This window comes from Cuculus canorus, chromosome 7 (assembly GCF_017976375.1).
Source record: "Cuculus canorus isolate bCucCan1 chromosome 7, bCucCan1.pri, whole genome shotgun sequence".
Classification (NCBI taxonomy): Eukaryota; Metazoa; Chordata; class Aves; order Cuculiformes; family Cuculidae; genus Cuculus; species Cuculus canorus.
The window spans coordinates 22,229,936-22,251,900 of NC_071407.1; the positions used below are offsets into that span (position 1 = coordinate 22,229,936).

The 21,965-nt window shown below is 45.6% G+C and overlaps 1 protein-coding gene across 1 annotated transcript in view; it reads left to right on the forward strand.

Annotated features, from left to right (window-relative positions):
• Positions 1-2,639: 2,639 nt before the first annotated feature.
• Positions 2,640-21,965, forward strand: part of KAT6B (lysine acetyltransferase 6B) — an 88,607-nt gene continuing 69,281 nt past the window's right edge. Inside the window, 2 exon segments of the mRNA XM_054071418.1 lie at positions 2,640-2,844; positions 9,379-10,272. Of these exon segments, the coding sequence (XP_053927393.1) occupies positions 9,652-10,272 (621 nt within the window). The 5' untranslated portion in view covers positions 2,640-2,844; positions 9,379-9,651.

Sequence of the window (21,965 nt, forward strand, 5' to 3'; positions counted from 1 at the left end):
ATTTAAACCAGAGGCTGTTACAATTTCTCTCTGTGCTATTACGATTTTTCTCTGTGCTTTTACTTGTCTTAAGCACACTTGGAATTTCAAAATGGCTGAAGAGATTGTGGAGTTTCCTCCAGTGTTTTGTTTCCTGAACTGGGATGTGGCCGTGCCAGATTCCAGTTTCAGGAGGTTATTTTTCTGTTTTACCACTAACCAAGTTGTAAATCTCCTGGAAAGAAGGAAAAAAAGAAGTTTATAATGGCTATGTTGACACTACATTTGGAACAGTGTTGCAAATGTGATGCTCTGCTACAAATTGTGCTGTAATGACTTATGTTGTTTCCAATAATTTTAAAACTATTTTCAATCACAGCTGAGTCGTGCATAATATGTGAGCCTTGAAGGATTTCCCAACAAATATTAGGTCATTGAGCATTTAATTTTCCTGCTGTATGTTTAAAAGGCTGTTAAAAGACTAAAACCTTATTCAACAGGTACAGTATGACAGATACATGCTGGAATATTATTGTCACCCGGTAGCTTTCTGTAAGTAGGTCATTCAATTGCACAATGCTCTAAAACGTCACCAAAGAGCTTCCTTCTATAGTATCTCCAGCAAATGAGCCTGAAAAAGTTGCACTAAACCTTAACGCTTAGTATTCTATTATGGAAATGTTGTTTGCATGCAATACATGTTCTGGGAAAGACCACCTTAGGATCATGTAATGGTTTGGGTTGGAAGGGACCTCAAAGCCCATCTAGTTCCACCCCCTGCCATGAACAGGGACACCTCCCACTGGATCAGGTTGTTCCAGGTCCCATCCAACTTGGTCATGAACACCTCCAAGTGTGAAACATCCACAACTGGGCTATTTGTGCTAGTACGTCAGACCCAAATTTATTGTGGCAGGGCATTTTCCACTCACTCTACAAGGAGTCTTTTTCTTTTATCTCTGTCTTTTCTCGTTCAGGACCAGATCTCCATTTTAGAAGCCTTTGCAAACAGGCACTTAAGGCCACATACCACCCACAGGACAGGGAAAAGAGGATGTCTGGCAGACCTCCAGATGGGTCATGCTTGGGAAGATAGGGAGTGTCTAGTTGGTGTTTGCTTGAGCATGTAGGCAGATTACCTTTTCCTGGTGTGGTACCCTATGGAATGTACCCTGCATCATTTTGTCGTGTCGTGTTTGGGTGAAAACTGTTACTTGCCATCCGTAGCTGAGAAAACCATCCCAAAGATGAAAACTTCGACCTGGTGAGTGGCCTTTCACAGCATGACTCCAGACAGCACAGAGAAATAAATGAGTTCAAACCTATACATGTTATCACCTTGTCCTTTAAACCACACTCCTCAGAACATCTTGTTACATTTACAACAGACCCAAGGGGAGGACAGCACCTGTAATTTGTTCACCCTCCTTTCATCTCTCAGACTAATTATGGTTGCCCCAAACTCAGCCCTCCTCCTCAGCCCAAGCCCTTAGGGAAGGGTTTCCCAAAGCCTGCCTGAGGTGGTGCTTCCACCCAGACATCTTAAATCAGAGGAAAACCCCAACCCAAGCCCCAGAGGGTGGCTAAGGGCTCCTCATGAGGCAGTGGCTGCTCAGTCACCTCATCACTCAGGGCAGCCCCATCCCCTCAGGACACCTTCCTGTCCAACGTGCCTCTCCCCAAACTTTACTGCCTTTCCCCCCCACCTTCTGAGAGAAAAAGGTAGGGGAGGAGCTCAATTCCTCCTTGCTAACCGCAGGCAAAGGCTCTCCTGTGTCACAGCTGGGGTGGAGACACTTCAATTGCTAATGCCTTCCAGTACCTGAAAGGGGCTCCAGGGAAGCTGAGGAGGGACTTTTTACAAGGGCATGGAGTGATACGACAAGGGTGGATGGGTTTGAACTGGAAGGGGGAAGATTTACATTAGACATTAGGAAGAAATTCCTAATGGCAGTGTTGGAATTGAATGGGCTTTGAGGTAATTTCCAACTAAACCATTCTGTGATTCTAAATAGACCTCATTGCGGCTTACTGTTTCCTCAGAAGGGAAGGAGGAGCAGGCACTGATTTCTTCTCTTTGGTGACCAATGATAGGACCCAGGGAATGGCAGGAAGGTGTGTCGGGGAGGGGGAGGGTAGGTTGGACATTAGGAAAAGGTTCTTCATCCAGCTGGTGGTGGAGCTCTGGACCAGCTCCGCAGGGAAGCAGTCAGGGCTCCAAGCCTGACAGTATTCCAGAGGCATTTGGACAATGCCCGCGGACACCCAGTGTGAATGTTGGGGCTGTCCACTGGAGTTGGACTCGATGATCCCTGTAGGTCCCTTCCAACTCGGGTCGTTCTGTGATTCTGTGACACGACCGCCCAGTGCCGCTGGGCTGGGCCGGGCCGGGTGCTTTAATCACTGCAAATGAACGCCAAGTGCCAGCACGGCTCCCCCTCCCCCGCCGGGCGCTTTGGTGTCTGGTCCTCCCGTCCACCTGGTCGTGTTTGGCAGCGAGGAGAGGAGCGGGGAGGAGGGGAGGAGAGGTGTTCCGCGCTCCTCGCCGCCGGCGAAGGGGTAACCGGTGCCACCGGGGCTGGGGATTCCCTCCACCCCCTCGCCCGCCGGGTCTCGCCAATGTGCGTGTGTTTGGGGAAGGGGGTGGGGGGAGGCTGTGTTGTTGTTGTGTTCCTGGCTCTGGTTGCAGAGAGAGAGCGAGAAGGCAGAGAAGGAGAGCGAGCGAGAGAGAGAGCGAGCGAGGAGAGAGAGAGCGAGCGAGCGAGGGAGCGGAGCCGCGATCGCGTTTCAGGGGCAGCGCATTCCGCAGGAACCGGGCAGAGAAAGGAGGTCACGGCGCTGCGCGGGGACCATCCCGCACCGCAGGTCAGCTCCGCGGCGGTGACAGCCTGCCACTCGCCGGGATCGGCCCCTTCCCCTTCGCTTGTCACCGCGCCGGGCGCTCGGGTTCGCCCCTTCGCACGTGTCGGCGGGCGGGGGGACGCGCCGCAGCGCGATGGGGACGGAGCGGCGGGGGCAGCGCATGGCTGGGCTTTTTGTGTCGCCTCGCTCCCACCCCGGCGATGGTTCCCTTTGATGGTGGGGAGGGGGGGACACACGGAGAACCCCCCGCGCTTCGCATGGCGAAACTGGCGGGGAGCCGCGCGCGGCTGGCGGCGGAGTCATTGTCGCCGTCGCCCTCCCTTGGCGGGTGCTCGAGGGAAAGGGCGACGCTGCCGAGCGCGCTTCGTCCCTTCTCGCCCGCCCGCGCGGCCGGCGGGGCGCGCGCGTGTCGCCGAGGATCGAAGGGGCCGCTTTAGGAGTGCGTGTTGCGCGCCCGCCCGCCCCTGCTCCGGCGGCCGCCGCCGGCGGCGATCGCCCTCCCAACAAACTTCAGGAGCGGGTGGGGCGGTGGCGGAGGGCGGCGGCCAACGGGAGAGCGGGCTCGCGAGAGCTCCCGCCTCCGGCGGCGAGGCGGGGCGTGGGCTGTGTGGCGGCGGCGGCGGCCAATGGCGGCGGGCGGGCGGGCGGGGTCCGCGCCGTGACGCGACCCGCGGGGGGGGGGAAGGGGGCGGCTGACGGGCAGGGCGCGCGGCCAGTGCGCGCGCGGGGCGGGGCGCGGGGGGTAGGTGAGGTTCTAATGAGACTCCATTGGGCTGTAATCGGTGTCATGTCGGATTCACGTTAAGTACAACGGGGCGAAACAAAATGGCGGCGTAGGTGAGGCGAGGCGAGGCGGCGGCGGGGGGGCGGCAGCGCGGCGGGGCCCGGGGGGGGGCAGCGGCGGAGCCGGCAGCAGGGGGAGCCGCTGCGGCGCCCCGAGGAGGCTCCTCCCCCCGGCCCCGGGCCCGCCGAGGTGAGTGGGACCGGGGGGGGGGGGGGGGGGAGAGGCCGGTACCACCGCCGCGCCCGCGTGGGGGGAGCGGGCGGCACCACCGCTGCCCCGCGGGAGGGGCCACCGGCACCGCCGCTGCCTCCCGCCGGGGGCGGGCGGTACCAACGAGGGGGAGAGACACCGGCGCTACTGCTGCCTGGTGGAGGGGGGGACGGGCGGTACCACTGCCGCTGCTGGGCGCGGGGGGAGGCGCTACCTCCGCTGCCCCAGTCGGGAAACGGTGGGACCGGCTCCGGCGTTGCCCCGCGGGGTGGGGGTGTCGGTACCACTGCTGCCCCCGAGGGGGGAACCGGTGCTGATACAAGAAGTAACCACAGCCTTCCACAGGGGTGTCCGTACCAACGCTGTCCCCCGCGGGGGGTTGGTACCAACCCTGCCTCCGCGGGAGGGGGGAGAGGGGACCGGTACCATCGGTGCCCCCGCGGGGGGGGCGGTGCCGCGGATGCCCCGTGGAGGGGGCGGTGGCGGGGGTGCAGGTGCTCGGCCTCCCCCGGGCTGCAAAATCCCGCAGGAAGGCTCGGGGGCAGCCCCGGCCCTGCCTATCCAGGGAAGCCTTGGGCGAGGCGGGGGGGGGGGGGGTGCGACCCCCCAGAGCCCCGGTGTGGATACTCAGACCTTGCCCAGCCCTCCCCTCCAGCATCCTCTGACCGAGCACTGACATGAACCTGCTCTCCTCCTTCTCTTGGAAAGCGCCTGCCCAAGAAGAGGCGTTTTCCGTGAACCCCCTTCCCAGGTCAAGTGCCGGCAGTGAACGTCGCCTTCCCGTGCTCCGTGATGTTCTGCAGCAGCAGATTTAAAGTGCCGAGAAGTTCCGCGGGGGAGGGTGGGAGGGTGGGTTTGTGGCTCTGCTGGTGTCAGTGCCGTGTCCCCGGCGGTGCTGCTGCTGCTGTCGCGTTGTGAGCTGGTTTGTGGTGTGATCTCAAACCAGCGTGTGCGGTGCCGCGGCGTGCGAGCCCTTCGGCAGAGCCATACGCAGGTACCTCTCCAGCCCCACGTCTCCGGGTGTAGTTCTGAAGTTACTGTGATGTCTCTTCGTTTGTCTTTTTAAACTGCGTGCATGTGTCGTTGCCTTTCCTTATTGAAATCAAGAATACAGTAGCTGTCTTCACGATCTGAGTAATTTTAAGTGTCCTTGCTGGGATCTGCTTTCTCTCTGTCTCTTTGTAGGTACATGTATTTTGTGGCGGGGAAACGTGTATCTTGCCTCTTTGGCATCATTAATTAAGACGGGGGTGGAATACTGAGTTGATTAGCTGTGTAATTCGGAGTAATGGTTTGGAGGGAAGAAAAATGGCAAAAAGCTTCCTGAACGCCATGGCAGTCTTCTCTCCTTCCTCCTCCTCTGCTGCAATCCTTACCTGACCCTGACGCTGCAGCAGAGAGCCGGCCTGCTGCTGCTTCTCCCGCGGGTGTGCGGAGCAGGTAGGAGGGAGCAGGAAGGAGTTGGGTATCGCAGGTCACTGCCAGGTTGCACACGCTGCTGTCGCCCTCCCCCGCCGCCCTCTGTTTGTTTTTATTTCATAGCTGTGTTGACCTCCGTTTTCAAAAGTTTTACTGCATTTATGTTCGAGACAGCCAAAGTGGATTTTTCTCCAAAAAAGGCCTTAGATTGTATTTTGTGAAGTGCTTTTGGATACCTGTGTAATAACTTGTAGTTTTGGATTGTTTTTTTTCGGGGGGGAGGCATAGCTAACTTTTTATTGCTTTTGTCTCTCTGACTCCACAGCTTGTTGTCGCAGTCTGGATCACTGGGAAATAATTCCAGATACTAGTTCAGTCTAAAGAAGACCTCATTACAGGATTATAGGATTACTGATGACACTCAAGACTGACATGTTCAGTCAGTGCATTCATTAATTAGAATCAGCTGTACAATAGGTGTGCACTTTATAAAGGATTCTAAACCCCAGTCTGCAGTTTTGCAACTTCTCCGTGTTTGTCTGATGATTTATGATTTGAGTGAAGGGACAAGCCTTGACTAGAGATGGCCTTGATGTTTTAAAGGTAGTGTGTGGTACTTTACCTTCCGAATCCTTATGTTCTGCAGCTCTTCAGTAGCAGGGCTGTTAATAGGCTTAGTCAGTCATGCAGTGAAGTCAAACTTCCTCAAGGGTTCTTATTTTCACAATAAGATACCACAGAATGTAGAAGCTGAAATACGACCTATAGCATAGGAAGAGCTTTAATCATCATTGCCATAAAACTTGAAAGTGGTCTTGTGCACCTAGCAGTCTGGAAAATCAAATCTGTGATTGGATGGGTACTGCCGAGGGTTTGATTAAAAGTTTTTTAATTACAAGGGGAAAATTTATAGACTTGTGCCTTCTACTAATCACTCTTAAAAGATTGGTATTTCCTAAAATGGGTTTGGGTAAGCATCATGCTTTTTATGTTAAATGATGTATGACCACCTTTTTGTGGTTTTGGTGAAATTAATCTCTAAACTTAGAAACCACAATGTCATTTTGAACTTCTGCATGGCCTCTTATGCTGAATCTGCAGAGTTTGTTTCCAAAGTGGTGTGTTGGTCTTTATCCAGTCACTCTGTGTGTGTATGTCCATGTCTCTGTGTTGCCAATCCTGGATCACCTGTCTGAACTTGATTTATGAAAGACCTCCTTAACTTGCAGCTCCAGGATCCCTGAGCTGAACTGCGTTTCTGGCAGAGGTGTTTGTTAGGAGGTGGTTCTGAGTCTTGCATGTAGCAGACCTTGTCGTATCAGTGGTGGATGTCAGGGTGCTGCACTCCAAGTACATATGCCATAAAAAAGCAGAGGAACAGAAGCTCTGGGTTGTGGCAAAACAATTCCATAATTGGATTGGCAGAGTGTTGCATGGCTTTCTAATGCAGAACAAGTTTAAACTCTGTTGAAAGGGGCGAATTTAACATTGTTTTTTATATTGGAATACCCTGTCCTGTGTGTTGGGGACTCTGCTCCTGCTGATGTGTGCCACTGGTGTTGATTTAGCAGGCATGAATGTGGAAGGGGTGTATTACACGTGGGAAGGTTAAAGTAAATAAGTAAAAATGTAGTTCTGAATGTAAATTGCTGTGGAATTCCTGTACCAGCAGCAGACCATACATGAAGATGCAGGTTTATGCTCACCTTTGGCCACAGTCACTGGCTAATAAAAATTCCTGTAACCCACAAGTTATAGCATTTATACCAAAATGCTCATCAGCATCCAGGTGCTTGAAACAGACCCTGCACTGTGTGCTCTGGAATTTAATGGAACTGACGTGGTTGCTTGTATGAAATTTAATATAACAGTACTGCAGTTGGTTTAAAACCGAGCAAGTCCATCTGACTCAGCAAATGCAGTGTCCAGCGTTTAATTAAGTACTGACTGTCTTCATGAAGACACATAGCAAAACAGCCAAACTGAATAACTTTTGAACTCAAAGCTAGCTTTTTAGGAATCTGTGGCTTGACATGTAGCTACACGGAATTTCTAAATCCGTAGGCAGCACACATAAAATAGTCTGAATGTAAGCAAGCCTCCACTATGTTGTTGTGTTTTTGTAGTTTCAGTGTTGGAGTTGTGAGAGGATCTGTAGGATTTCTAATACCATGGAAACTTTTTTCCTTCCCTGTATTTGTCAGCATTTTGCAGTTACAGCGTTATTTTGGAACGATCTGAAAACAGTGAATATAAACAATGATGTTAGGGGCAGAGTGGCTTTTGCTAGCTGGATTAAATTAAAAAGTCTGTGTATAGAAAAAGTTATTTTTTATTGCAAATAGTAGAAATACACGGAACTGTTATCAAATACAATGTGTGTGAGTACAGAATGGAAGCGAGAAACAGGATCCAATTGATGTAGATCAACAGCATGAAAGCCAAACATTCAGGCCCTGTGTTTGTACCAGTCGTGTCTCTTCTCATTCCAACAGATGAACTTTTGTGTTTACAAGTCAAAAAATGCCCAAGCATCAATCGAACCCAAGAATGACAAATTGATAAACTGAATTGATTAATATTTCTGCCTTTGGGATATGGAATAATTTTGCATTCAGCAGTAACCAGCTGCTCTTTTGTTACTAATCCTGCTGTGTAGGTGTAATAGTGTGTGAAACATGACCGAGAGTTTATATTTAAAGAGATTTTTGAGAGGGTAGAGGGAGGAGAAGGTGTGGGACTGAAAGTGGTTTCTGTACTCATTCTCTTCACAGTTGCAGAAGAATCATTTTAACAAGTTGGAAAATACTGACTGCATCAATTCAGTTTTTTTCCTATTTGTAAAGTACTCGAGCTTTAAACATGATTGAAATCCAAGACCATTTGAGTAAACGAATAAAATTGAGGCCAAATAGTTATGTAATCATAAATATTACTGCAAGTAGTATCATTGCCCTAACTTTATAAATGTAGTTTCAGATTAACTCAGTTTTCAGTTTTGCTGTGAAACTGGTGAATCTTTTACTTTACAAGACAAACCATTTATTGGGAATGAAGGTTGTCCTCTTCTGGTTTTTATTTTCCTTTGATTTCAAGTGATTATGCAAGTCTGTCAATGTCTTCAAAAGTCTTTCCTCACATTTTGTAGCAGGAAGAACAAATATGTCAACTATATTTATGTATTCATTAGGTGACTGCTGTCTTAGCTGAATTTTTGTGGCTTTTTTAAAAAAATGTTTTTCCACATATTGTCTTGCAGAATGAATTAAATCCTTTGTGTTTGTTCAGGTTTCTTATATAATTTTTCGCTGCCGAATTTTCTATTTGAGTGATATATTCTGTAATAAGTAAAGAAAATTGTTTGTTAAGCTGTGAGTCACCAAAACATATTTTGTCAGTGTGACCTCTATGTGTCTCCGTGCTGCAGTGTATTTGTGAGAAAATGCCTCCTGTTACTCCATCTTCGTTTCTGTTCCTGAGAGTTTGTGTCAGAAACACGTGCCTCCTTGCTGCACACTGGAGAACGAGGAGTGCTGTGACTCCTTCTTGTCCTGGAGGTCTAGGTGTTAGTGAAGGACATCGCACCAGTAACTTGGTTTGATGTTCTGCATATGACTTGGCTGAATTGTATAATCAACACATGGCACGGCACTTAGACATTGTAGTGTGTGAAATGGCAGTGGTTAATAATTCGGCTTTCCTCAGCCAAGGATTGCTTTTTGGTTGGTTGTTTTTTATTTATTTATTTTTTTTTTTTTTTTTTAGTGCATGTGTAACCCTGGCAGACAGTAATTTTCTTGTACCAGTGGGGCTAGAAATTATTTGTTTTAGAGAGTATTTTCAGATTGCTGGCTGGCTGAATGAAATAGTCCAACAAGTCAGCAGTTGGTTAAGTGTTGGGGTGATGGAGGTCAGGGAATCTAAATCCACTGAAGATTGTGAGAAGTGGAGGACTTAATGGTGGCTTGTTTGGTGTGGGGTGGGAATAGGCAAGTGTTAATGTAATCTCACAAAGGTTTTTGCATACTGCAGCATCTACAGTATGGATACACATCTGAATTGCTTCTGTTTACTATGTCAGCATTAACTCTGTTCTTTCCCTGCCTCCTTTTTTGTTTTTAAAGGTTGCACCAACTTTCGTGTAAGGATGTACCAGTATCGACGTGAATGAATCCTTCCTACCTTTCCATGACCGTAAAGTGATTGGAAGTTTCAGTTGGCAGATACTTCCCCGTGTTTCCGACTCTTCAGGATGGGTGGTTTTGAGATGCATCCAAGCAGTGTGTGGAATCCTTTGGTTTGTGTTTGAGGTGTGACCAGCCTCTGAAAGATTGGCTGGAAGTATAAGGAGGAACCTCTATGGGTAACCCTTGGGTGGAAACAATTACTGGTCAACCATGGTAAAACTTGCCAACCCTCTGTATACGGAGTGGATTCTTGAGGCTATACAAAAAGTTAAAAAGCAAAAGCAAAGGCCTTCTGAAGAGAGAATCTGTCATGCTGTTTGTGCTTCCCATGGATTAGATAAGAAGACTGTTTCAGAACAGTTGGAACTTAGTGTTCAAGATGGTTCTATTCTTAAAGTTACCAACAAAGGCCTTGCATCCTACAAGGACCCAGATAATCCTGGGCGGTTTTCATCGGTTAAACCTGGCACTATTCCTAAATCTGTTAAAGGATCTAGAGGAGCTTGTAATGAGCTTCGCAACGTGGATTGGAACAAACTCTTGAGAAGAGCAATTGAAGGGCTTCAAGAACCAAATGGCTCCTCCCTGAAAAACATAGAGAAGTATTTGAGAAGTCAAAATGACCTAGCGAATATTTTCAACAACCCTGCCTTTCAGCAGAGGTTGCGTCTAGGGGCCAAACGTGCTGTGAACAATGGGAGATTACTGAAGGATGGGCCTCAGTACAGAGTGAATTATGGCAGTTTGGAAAGCAAAGGAGCACCAAAGTACTCCAGCACTTTCCCAGCTTCTCTTCCACCTGTCAGCCTTCTACCCCATGAAAAAGACCAGGTAAGTCTGGAAAACCAGAGCAAATATAACAAAAAATGTAACAAAAATGTAACAAAAAATGATTCTTATTGTTCTTTGTTTATTTACATAGTGCAGAAATGATTCTTGTTATTCTCTGTTTGCCCATTTCACTGTATCCAGGTGAGGGTGTGTCAAAAGGTCCACGCAACATTGGTTCTGGTAAATGAAGGTTACTTGGCTGGCTGTGTCCTGCCATTCTGTGCAGGATGGTTTGTGCTCTGGGTTTGCAGTAGATGAACAGAGCAGCAGCGAAGAGTACAGCTGTGTGTACTGAAGTCCTCGAGGTGTGAGAGTGTTCTGTACTGCCTAGCAGGCTGGTGTTGCTGAAATCTGGGATGTGATTTGATTGTGGTCTTTTACCTTCATTTCACACCAGGATGTCCTGATTTTCTTGCAATTCAAACACCACCTGGAATACTACCAGTAGAACTCGGGATATTTGAGACTGTTAGAATAACAATTTTAAAAGATGATTGTATGTAGATACTGAGCTTTAAAACTGCAGTTAATAGGAACTGGAGTCAATGTAAATGTTCTAGAACTGCGAGTGAATTTGTCAGAGTGACAAGCTGAACTAAACTGCAGAATCCTTCTCCTAGATCAGACTTGTTGGACTGCTACATGGTGGTGTTTGGGTTTTTTTTGCCTTTACTTAGGCCTTGTTTTCAGGTTAATTATTCAGAGGGTTTAAGCCTTGGGGAAAAAGTCAGTTACTGTTGTGTTTATGAAAGGATGGTGTCAAAGACGTGTCAGCAGGCATTCTTTGATCATTCCCCACTTAGGATGGTGAAGTGTGCTTTGAATTTTCAGTGTGCTTGAAAAACAGCTACCTGTTCTACTTGAATTGGGCTGCTTAGAATTCGTGTAAACTGGTTGTTTGTTTCTTTTGTTTTGTTTTTTTTCCCCACTTCTCAGAGGTCAGGTTTGGTGGCTGTCCTTATTGGCATGGAATAACCCACACAGTTTTGCTAATAGTCTTTCCTTCTATAAACTGCATGATGGTTTTCCCTGGCCTTTCCCCTTCAGCTGAGCATGAGGCACTGGAGAGTGCAGAGTTAAAAGTGCTTGTGAAAGACATACCTAGTGATGTTTACAAGAACAGTTGGTTGTGGAACTATCGGAGGTGATGCAACAAATGCTGGTGGCTGTAGGTTGATTTTTGAGAGCTCCTCTAAATATGCATTAAATGTGATTGTTTTTATGTGTAGTTATCTATCTATTTCTGTCACATTGGACTTCTTGGGTATTCAAAGGATGTATGGAGCATCACGCTTAATAATCAGAGTGGAAGTTCAGAAGTGTTGCTTACTGTGCAATTACTGCTTTAGCCACACACTATAAAGATTTAATTACTTGTAGTGATAAAACTGTCTGTTGTTTAAGCACTTTCAGAGGTTCTTCTGTATTTCTGATACTCTAGCAGCATGAAAAATGTGGAGGCTGGAGGACTGAGCAATCAGAATATTTTAATATTGTGATGCTTCATGTGAATTCTGTGGAAACAAGGCTCCCTTGTTAGGCAACGTGCTGGGACCGGCATCCATCACAAGAAAAGTTGGTTGGGTCGCAGTGCTGAAAGAGCCGCTACTGCCACACTAAAATGCTGGTAAAAGGATAAATCTGTCTTCTGCAAGTTAGCCAAACAAATCTGTTTTCTAGCAAGTGCTTTGGCAAGATACGAGCTTCCATTTGTGTGCCTCAAAATTAGCAGTGTGATTTGCGTGTTTAAAAACTGTTTGGTATACACTTTTTTTTTTTGTGACAAACCCAGTTCTGCTGTGAGGTTGGTGAATTGGTAGTTGCGTATCAGCAAAGTGCACTGCTTGGTTGTACAAAGTGTGGCACAGATCACTAGACAAATGTGGAGAGACTTTGGTTTAAATCTGGGGGTTTTGCTGGTTTTCAAGCAGCATGGCTTTAAATATGTGTAAAGGGTAGTTGTGAAAGTAACCTGGTGTCTGTTACTGGGGTGTGGTTGCATGCTCATTTGAAGTTGATGGGGCTTCGTGGATGAGCAGGAGGACACTGCAAGAAAACTATGGGACTGTTTTTATTGGTAGTGTTTCAGGGCAGTATGGGGCATGTCAGGGTTATTTCCTGAGTTCTATACAATGAAGTGCAGCCAGCTGGCATCTCTCAGCCATGGAGAGCCTTTGAAGGGATCGGTGTGTTTTACAGTTTCTTTGGCTGTTTATATAGCCAGCACAAGTTACAAGCTGTTTGTTTGTTTGGGTGGCTCTTTGATTGTGTTGGTTTCTTGTTTTTAAATACAAGAGGTGAAGTTCAAGTATCTCTTCTGTAGACTTTCCTTGAGAAGAAGAAAGAACAGGAGCATGTGCAGAAATCTGCCTAGATGACTGCAGAAATCTGAGTAACTTTGACTCTTTTTAGTGCATAATGAACATCTCATCCAGATGAGGCAGTTGGGAGGGTTAGTGCATTAGAAGTGCAGCAGAGCTCCCTGGAACTCTTACAGTTGTAGTACCGAATATAGACTGGGAACCTTTCTTCCTGAGCAAGTAGAAGATGATTGGAAGAGAGGGAGTACTGCTTGTGTGTGTGGTATTTGTTTCAGCGTGGATCTTTTTGTTTCACCCTGCCTCTACTCTCTCCCCCTTCTATTCCCTCAAACGCACTGGAACGTCCACTGCACGTAGGAGGCAGCCATGATTGCAGGGCAGTGCCACTGAAGTTAGCTCTGCAGACCTGGAGCATTAACAATGCTATGTGAGGCACTGAGTGCTTTGGGTGCAATGAAATACTTCAGTGAAACACGGACTGGGAGTGCTGAATTTTCCTCTTGATGGTGGTGATAAAATAGAGCTACTTTTCTTGTCTTTATACTAACTGAGCGATCCAGTGCAAGCAGATGTAGTCCTCTTGTTTCATCAGGTGTCGAATGAGCTGCAGGTGGTTGCAGAAATATAGATTGTATTGCTGTGTTTCTTCCTGTTATCCATAGGCCTGGAGGGAAGCATTTGTGTAAGAATGATGTTTCCTTCAAGTGTTACTCTGGAAGGTTCCATTGGGAGGGCAGTAGCTGTCATCAGCATGGTATCTAGGCTGTACAAGCTCTGAAGTGTAATGACTACTGTAAATTACACTTCAAAAAGGCGTCACAGTTATCCTAAATACTTCAATGGTTACATTAAGCTAGATGCCTACTTGACATGTGCGGGTAGCTTGAATCAGAGCACTTCCAAAGATGCCTGTTTTAAAGTGTTAAATTGGTGTTTTAAAAGAACTGACTAGCCCCTTGTCAGAGCTGGAGCTGCCTCAACAAGGAAGGTAAACAAAACCATGGTGTCCTTTAGGATGAAGACTTGTAATGTTTTTTTTCTTTCCTGCAAATAAAAAAAAAAACAAAACCACCAAAGCTATGCACACAAGAAAGCAGCAGAAGAAGGAAATTTGTTGCTCAGTGGTTCAGTCTTGCACACTTCACTCTGTTGCAGTGCAGAGTTAGTTTTAACAATTTAACTGCTCTTATGTGTTCTTCCTTCTGTTCAGAGTATCTTGCCGAGATATCTTCTCCCTTGTGCTTCACACCTCCTCTCGCCCAGCATCTTCTGAAAAGGGCTGTATGAGTGCGTTCATCAGAAAATGCAGTGTAAAAACCGGTAACAGAGTGGGGAAGGGTGTGAACAGAGAAGAAAACCAACCTGAATGTGTTGGGTGATACTTAGCTTTTCGATAGGCCTTCGGTGCATTAAAATACCCTTCTGGAAGTGCAGCAGTGAAGTGGTATTTAAAAGTTATAGTTAGCCTTTAAATGGAGGTTTAATTTATCTATAATGGTGTCAGTTGTAGAATGGCAGCACTGGTGGCATGCGCTGTGGCATTCCTTGTTTTCCTTGTCACTTGAACAGGCACTAGGAAGGTTGTGCAGTTTTGAGCAGTTTCAGGACTACCTGAGACCTGGCTAGGTCTGAGGTGTGGGCATCACCTGAGCATAACAACATAAACCTGAAGAAGGGGGTGTTTGTAAACTGCAGACAGCTCTATGTTTACTTGTTTTTAGGCCTGATTAGAAATGATGAACTCAAATTTACAAGGTGAAGAGGCAGTGGCTGCTGTAACACTTCGAGAGATTTGTGGGAATGTGTGGTGTATCCCAGTGGTTGCATCTCTGCTGCGTTCAGGATAGTTACTACTTGGAGTGTACTTTTGAAGGTCCGATGCCAGTGAGGATGGCTTAATTCATACTGTGTTTTCTTGGTTCTCCGGAACAGCCCAGCAACTGTATCAGTAGTTGTTTCCATTTTTATTACCCTCCCCTTTCACTTTTAGTTTGTTTTTCTAAGCTGACTTTCATGCAAAACCAAACTTGTTTTATTAACTTTTTGTACTCTGAACTCCTATCTAATGTTGTTTTCACTGTCCTATGTACATGTAGCTTTTCAAAGTATAACTTGGCATGGGTTGAATTTCAGTTTTCTGGTGTGTAACTTGTGCCAGTGTAGACATGGGGTGTTCCTCCTTCTGTCTTTCAGGCAAAGGGCCAATCTATAGAGAATTGCTTTCTTGGCATCCTGGCTCCTCCCTGTGCAGTTTTCAGCTTCCTGCCGCCTTGTGGGCAGGCGACATGAGACTCTTGGCTGAGATCTTTTTGCTTGCTCTACCTCTGTTCCCTCTGGCCTCTAGACTTTCCACTGAGCACAAACAAGAGTTAAGCAGAAAGGAAGTGCTACACAATGTACCTTACCTACTTACATGTAAGGGGTACTCCTAATGCCTCACTGGAACTGGCTTCATTTGGAGTCTGTGCTTCTGAGGGTGAGTGAGCCCCAAAAGCAGTAGTGGGTAAGTTTTCTGTAAGTGTCTGTGTACTGCAGCAGAGGAGACTGCAGACGGGGCTGTGAAAACAGGAAAATGAAATCCAGGCTTGAACTTTATTATCTGTAAGATATCTGTCTTTAGAGCCTCTGTTTTTCCCATTGTAACATCTTTATGGTGACAGAAGGCTGAGGGATGTTGGTGTTACTTGGCCAACACTAACTCTCATATTTGCACTTCTCATTATCTCGATTCACAAGACACCTGAATTTCTTGGAAGGGTGGCCTGTGCCTCAGTGCTGGTGGGTCTTGTTCATGGAGTTCTGGGATGAGTTGGGTGCTGCTGTGCTGCCTCATTTCTCTGCTGTCCGTGTACCTCCTGAAATGCTGAAAGTACCAACTCCACACCTAACCTGCAGGTGCTGTGGAATTCTCTGAAGTGCTCAGGGTCAGTGGATACTGAGCAGTGATTAGCAAAGGTGTTATACAATAATACAGTTAAAAGACAGTGCTTGATAAACTTATACACATTCTCAAACCCAAAGGAATCTCCATTATAATCACCGAGCGTAACAGTTGTCATTTACCAAGTTCTGGCGTTATAAAGGCTGACGTATCTTTCTGTTAGGGATTGAAAATGTACTGGGCTTTCAATTCCCACTGTGTGTGTCCTCTTGTCCTGCGAACACTAGTTGTACCTGTTGTAGGAGTCGGGTAGCAGGGATATGTTGGTGGTAGAGGGAGTGAATAGTGGATTGGCTCTTGCAAGCAAGAGTTTTGTTAGTTTATAAATACACACGTGGAGGTTATATAGTAAACAGTGGGCTTAAACATAAATGTGGTGTTTTTTGATCTGGATATTCTTGCTCTGCCTTGAACTGTCCATCTCTCCCCTACTCCCTCTTTATCCAGCCATGAAAGCTGAATGCCACTGAAAATGTTTAGCGCTGTTTTACAGATGTTGATGTTTCTCTATTACAGGAAAATTGGTATAGTAAACGATTTGTATTTATTTTCTTATTTAGCATACATTCTGCTGATTTGGCGAAGCCAGCTTTCATTTGGGGATTTTGCATGTCACACATGTTTTCCGAAGCTCTAAAAATAATTGAGAAATCAGTCAAGAAATGGCTGGAAAAAGGCAGTCAGAGGGTAGGTTCTCAGTTTAGTGAGCAGAGTGCATTAGTTAACTACAGGAAAAAGTCTGGAGCAGCGGCTTGTTCTTCTGTGGCCATTGTAAAGAATGCATCCTGCCGGGTCACTTGATGTGCTACTCTTGAGGAAGGAAAGTATTGGTACTTACGTCTTTTAATCATTTAAACTACTACACTTGTAAAGGGGACCACTTCCTGTGTAGACAAGCAGTTCCTTCTCTATGCATTTCACTTTGCTCTCCTGTGATTAAAAGCCAAAAATATTTTATCCTGGACAAAATGTGGAATGCAGTAGGTATTAAAAAGAATCGTGCCTTCAGCTGGTTCTGCTTTGCATTCATTGAGAGTTCACAGAAAAGGTGCTGGTGACTTTCAGAGTTACACTAGAAATAGAACCGATTTATCTGTTTCTATATCAGTAAACTTGGTGGAGTTAACTTTATTTGAGAATCAGGACTGACAGCTGGCAGCCCTATTCTCTGTAAGAAAACAAACAAACAAAAGCTGGATGTTAAGGCTTCATTGTGTGAACGTGCCTTATTCAATTGTCCATGCGTAGTTCTGAACAGGACTGCCCGTAATCTGCTAACGTAAACCTGAATCTTAATGACCGATATTACTCCATTCTTAAGATTGGTTTTGCATGTATTTTGAAGAGACTTGTAGTTTCTGGACAAGAGCTGCTGATGTAGCCGAGAGCAAGCTTTTCCCTTTCCCGATCTCTGTCTAGGGGTAGCACTGATCAGTTTGATAGTTTGCCATTACAAGCAAGTTGTGCTAAATCAAGTTATTTTTACATTTTCTTTTAAATTTTATATGGGACTTACTTGTAAAGCTTATGTTTTAGAATTTTGAATTTTAACTTTGAGTTAAGATACTTGTGTCTGAGTGTTCCTAACTGATGAAAAGGAGTAGCTTTCTCACCCTTATGCAGCAGGGGAAGGAATCTTACTGGAGTTTTAGTAGCTAAAGCAGTTTTGACCTTGAGTCTTGCTTTGCTTTTCCTCTTGAAGATATTTATCTTGGGTTTTAGCAGACTTGTGTCTTATCTTTCAGTTTCTGAGGACAGCCTTAATAGCAGACTTTTCCTCTCCCCACAACACACGTGTTTTGTTTACCTCCCTGCTACCGATATCATTGCGAGGCTGGCAGCTTTAAATGAGGTTGCTTTTGTCTTTTCTGTGCGCAGCTATGCTGGCTCCCACTGTTACTGCTTTCTTAAGCCATGACAACTTGGCTTTTTTCTTTTCTTTAAGTATGTATTTAATAGATTTTACCAATTAGAGTCGACATCTGTTTGGAGATCAGTAGCAATCAAAATCACTTAGGAAGAAATTGTTGGCTCATGATGCATCGGAAGTATTTCTGGGAGTTCAACTTCTTTTTGGCTGTTGCTAAGAGATGGATTTTCATTGACGTGAGGCCGTGTCAGCATGCTGCCAGTTGTTTTACAGGCAGTTAGCGCTGCCGCCTTGCAGATGGTTGGAGAGCTCTGGGTAGCGGGTACATGTGTGCTGATTATCTCACTGAATTAAGGTAACCTTTTGTCGGTCACTGAATTCTGTAGAGCAGTCACCAAGCAGCTGCTCTGCTCTTGGATTCTGGGTTTAGTGAATACAAAGATTATGCTAAAGGATATTCAGTTCTGTTCCAGGTACTGAGCCTTGGACCACTGTAAGAATGTTTTTGTTTAATACTGTCTTCAGCCAGGGCAACCCAGTAAGACGTTACCTGCCATGTTTTGGCTAAACTGCATTTTCCAACTGTGTTGTCACCACATGCTCACTGATATTAAAACTTTGTAAGTAGGTCAGAAGGAGATTTCGAAGAGCTCTTGTTTTTTCTTCCCACCAGCTTCTCTCCCTCTGCCTTTCTCAAAGCAGTGCAAAGGGAAGCAATTCTGTTTCTGCTAGCTTCTTCTATTATTAAAATTTTGGGTCCCATCGTCTGGTTTGATATGAGCTCACATGGCAAATTTCACTTAAAGCTAGTTGAGTTTCTTGGTGAGACTTGCCTCAAAGCCAGCTTAAGCTATCTGAAGATTCTAAAGTTGTTGAATACATCTATCCATCTCCTTTTGAATTACACTTGTGAATGCACCTCTTCTCTTGGGGGGTGTGCGTGTGTACATTTAAAAGGAATGTCTCATTGTCATGTTAAAACTCACTTCTAAACTTGTTCCCCTACCAAGGAATCGCTTGGCAGAATTAGGTTTTCAATTAGGCTGCTTTTATTAAAGACTGGTTTAAGATTTAAGTAAAATATTTAGTTTCTAGAACAGTTTTGGGAAGGAGTTAGGGAAGGAATTGAAGCATTCCCCAGCTTACATTATTTGGACCACAGAAAGCAACAATGGCCAAGGGTGTTTCCAAAAAACAGTTACGGTCGTCAGATCAGCATAGAGTTGTCCAAGAAAATTATGTTTGAAAGATGGGTTTTTTGAGAATAATTGTATTGCTTCAGAAATACAATGGATAAAATATAACCAGAATAGAGTTTTGTTATAGCAACTCTATCTAAAGGGAAATACTTGTGTTGCAGTGCTGTATAGAGGGAGTGACACACTGTTCTCTAACACAGTGGTGGATTGAGAACATAAGGGATCTTCTAGAGAGCTGCTTTCTCAAGGCATTGCGGTCCTCTTGGCAAGATTTAGGAATAGAGGAGGAGTAACTGTGCTTGGTGTTGCAGTATCTTCTCTCCAGGGTGAGAAGAAAAGAGGAGAGGGCTCAGAGTTTTGGGGTCACCATCTCATGCACCTGATAGGAGAAGGTGTTCCTGAGGTCCAGCTAAGGTTCATCCTCCCTGCTCTGCCAGAGTGTGACTTTGACTTCATTCTGGAAAAGTGTGCATGTGGGATTGTTTTTTTCCCCCCCTTTGTCTTTTTGTTTGTTGTTTTTTTTTTTTTTTTTAGTAAGTGTATAATGTTCTTGGATTTCCTTCCAGTGCTTGACCCAAATCCCAGGTACTGATCATGAGACTCTGCCAGTCAATAGTTACCCATCTCCCATGCGGTTTCAAGAGGTTTTGCTGGGTTGTTTCTGTTGAAATGACATTGTTCAAGAACTAGAAAGTCTATTTTTGTGTCAGGATTGTACTGAAAAAGCTAATTAAAGATTGTTATTTGAAGTGCAGAATTTAGAAATTAATCTGGTTTTAAGTTGAATGAATGTTATTTGTTATACAAAACTGGAGTCAGAGTCAGATGGGCACATGATATTCTGAAGAAACCTTTGCAGGAAGCCTGGGAGCTGAAATGTTTTCCCTGCTGTAGAAATCCCAGTCAAGTGATACAGCTTTGAAGTGATGGAAACAAGGAAGTGGCCTCTTATTTGTTGGATTACCCTCAATATTTTTTTTTTCCCTGATAATCAAATCTGTTCTCAGTTCTGAACGCAGTGTTAACACTCAGGTGGGATATATCCGATCAGAAATGATGGTTTGAAATTGCTCCTCAGACTGAAGAAATCACTCTGCTCTTGTTGTACCTGGTGGAATTCTTTATAGATGGTTTATTTCTCCCCTTCTAGTCTACTGAAGTGTTGCCATATAGCGCAGTACATTCCCAAGAGCTCCTGTCCATTTCTGATAGGTATCTACCAGGTTTCTTTTGTGGCCTGGTTCGTGTTGTGAAAGTTAGTCATGCTGACAGGGCACAAAATTCTGAGATACCTTCATAGGAAGGGAGCTTTAACAAATGGTCTGCTCAGCATCTGTGTGATTGCCTCAACATTAAAAATAACTATTCTGTAATAGTATATATGGAAATAAAATCTTTCCTCGCTTAGCAGCCTTCCTTAGAATACTTTGGGTGACCAAGGTAAACTGGTTGTTGATGCTCCCTGGAGGCAAACCAGGCCCCAGTGTAAGAGGTCATGCAGTGGCACCCACAGGAGACAAGGATGAAGACGCACAGGCTGTGTGACAACTTCAACAGTACCAGCTTACAGTGTCAGCGTTCAAAATGATGACTCTTGGCACAGCCTTGGTGACAGCACTGCTGTTTCATGGTGGTACTATCATGTGGCCCCAAAACTGCACAGTTCGGCCTCCTGCATACTTGAGTAAAGCTTCCTGGGTTGTACTGGTTGTGTGACCTAGCAGTCCCATTCGCCTCATGCCTTTAAGCCCTGCAGTAAAGGGTGCTTGCTTTTGGGTGGCTTTTTAATAAAATAGCGCAAAGTGCTACAGCTGGAGGAAAGAACCCCGACTGGTTAATATTATATTCAAACAGTTTGCTGAGGAATTTCACCAGAAGGAGGTACTGCAGGGAGTGTTGCATATTGCCTTTGTTGTATCACTCTGTATTGAAACCAGACTGTTCCCTCTACAAAGCCAGTCAGAGGCAGTGAGTAAATTCCTAATTGGGGCTGATATTAGCAGAGGTACAAGGAGAGGTGTTTTGACACAAGCGAAGCAGCAGCAGGGTAGTGTGACTTCAAGCTGTGTTTCAAACTGAGAGCAGCTACGGCTGGTGAAGAGCTGTGTGAGTGTGCAGTAGTGCCGCAGTCTGGTGATACGTGACTTAGATAGAAGTAAAAATGTCCGCTTTGCTAAGAGTTTTGTAAGTGGTACCACAAGAAGGTAGTGTTGGTACTTTATTTGCAGTTTTACCTCAATTGTATTCACAAACCAGTAAATACTGAGTCTGCAAAGCTGCTGTTAGTAGATATTTTAAATGCCATCACAGGTGTCTGTGGCACAGGTTACGCTTGCTGTCCGCACCCATTCTCTCAGTGGTTCCTGCCACAGAAGACAGGTTTGGTGTTTAAGCTGGACCCCTGCTGGCTATCCCCTAAGTGTGGGGTTCCACTTACTTTTCAGGCTTTGCTAAGAGCAGCGCAATCCAAACGAGACAACCTGCCCAGTGAAAAACAGTTGCAAAACACAGATTAATTATTTGTGTTTTTGTTACAAAGTGCTTTTATGCTGATTTGGTAGAAGTGCATTGAAGATGTTTGTTGGGATTGGTGTTTGTTGTTCAGCCTTGTTAGCAGCTTCCATGGAGGCAGGAAGAAGTATGCTGTATGGAACCAGGAGGCAGTAACGTATAATCCATTTAGAACCTGTTCACACTGTGTATGGTTTATCTAAATTCTTAGGGGATTTGGCCCAAATTACTGGTTTGTGTTCAGCCTCTTCACTTCTGAGGAGCTATCAGTGTGCGAATAGTGTGCAGTGGGGTTTGGTTACTTCTGCAGTCAACTTTGAAAGCTTCTCCGGAGTGCTGATTAGGACGTCACTAATACGAACAGCACAAGTGACAGACAAGACGCAAATATTGTGTCAAGACGGACAGATCTAATTCCCTCTCTTGTAAATTTTAGGCTACTTCAAAGCCCTCAAGCTGAGCAGGGTTCATTTCTTTGTACAGCTGTTCCTGAACTTTTCCCGTGAGGGGACCTTAGCTGATAAGATCTTAACATGGGGCTTGTGGTTTCACTGCTCATAATTAGGGGAAGGAAAAAGCTGACTATGATGTGAATTTACCATTGTGGTATAGGACACAGTACAGTTCATGCTGTTTCCTGTTGTGGTATGATCTTTATTGGGTTCTTTTGCAGAGTTAAATATTTTAATAGTGAGCTTAAAATAATTTGGGCAATGGGAAACATACATGGTAATTGTTGGGCTGTTCATCTGCTGAAGGAGGAGTGGGGTTTGCATGACAAGGTTTATTAGTGGTGGGGCTACAGGGGTGGCTGCTGTGAAGAGAGCTGCTGGAAGCTTTCCTTGTGTCTG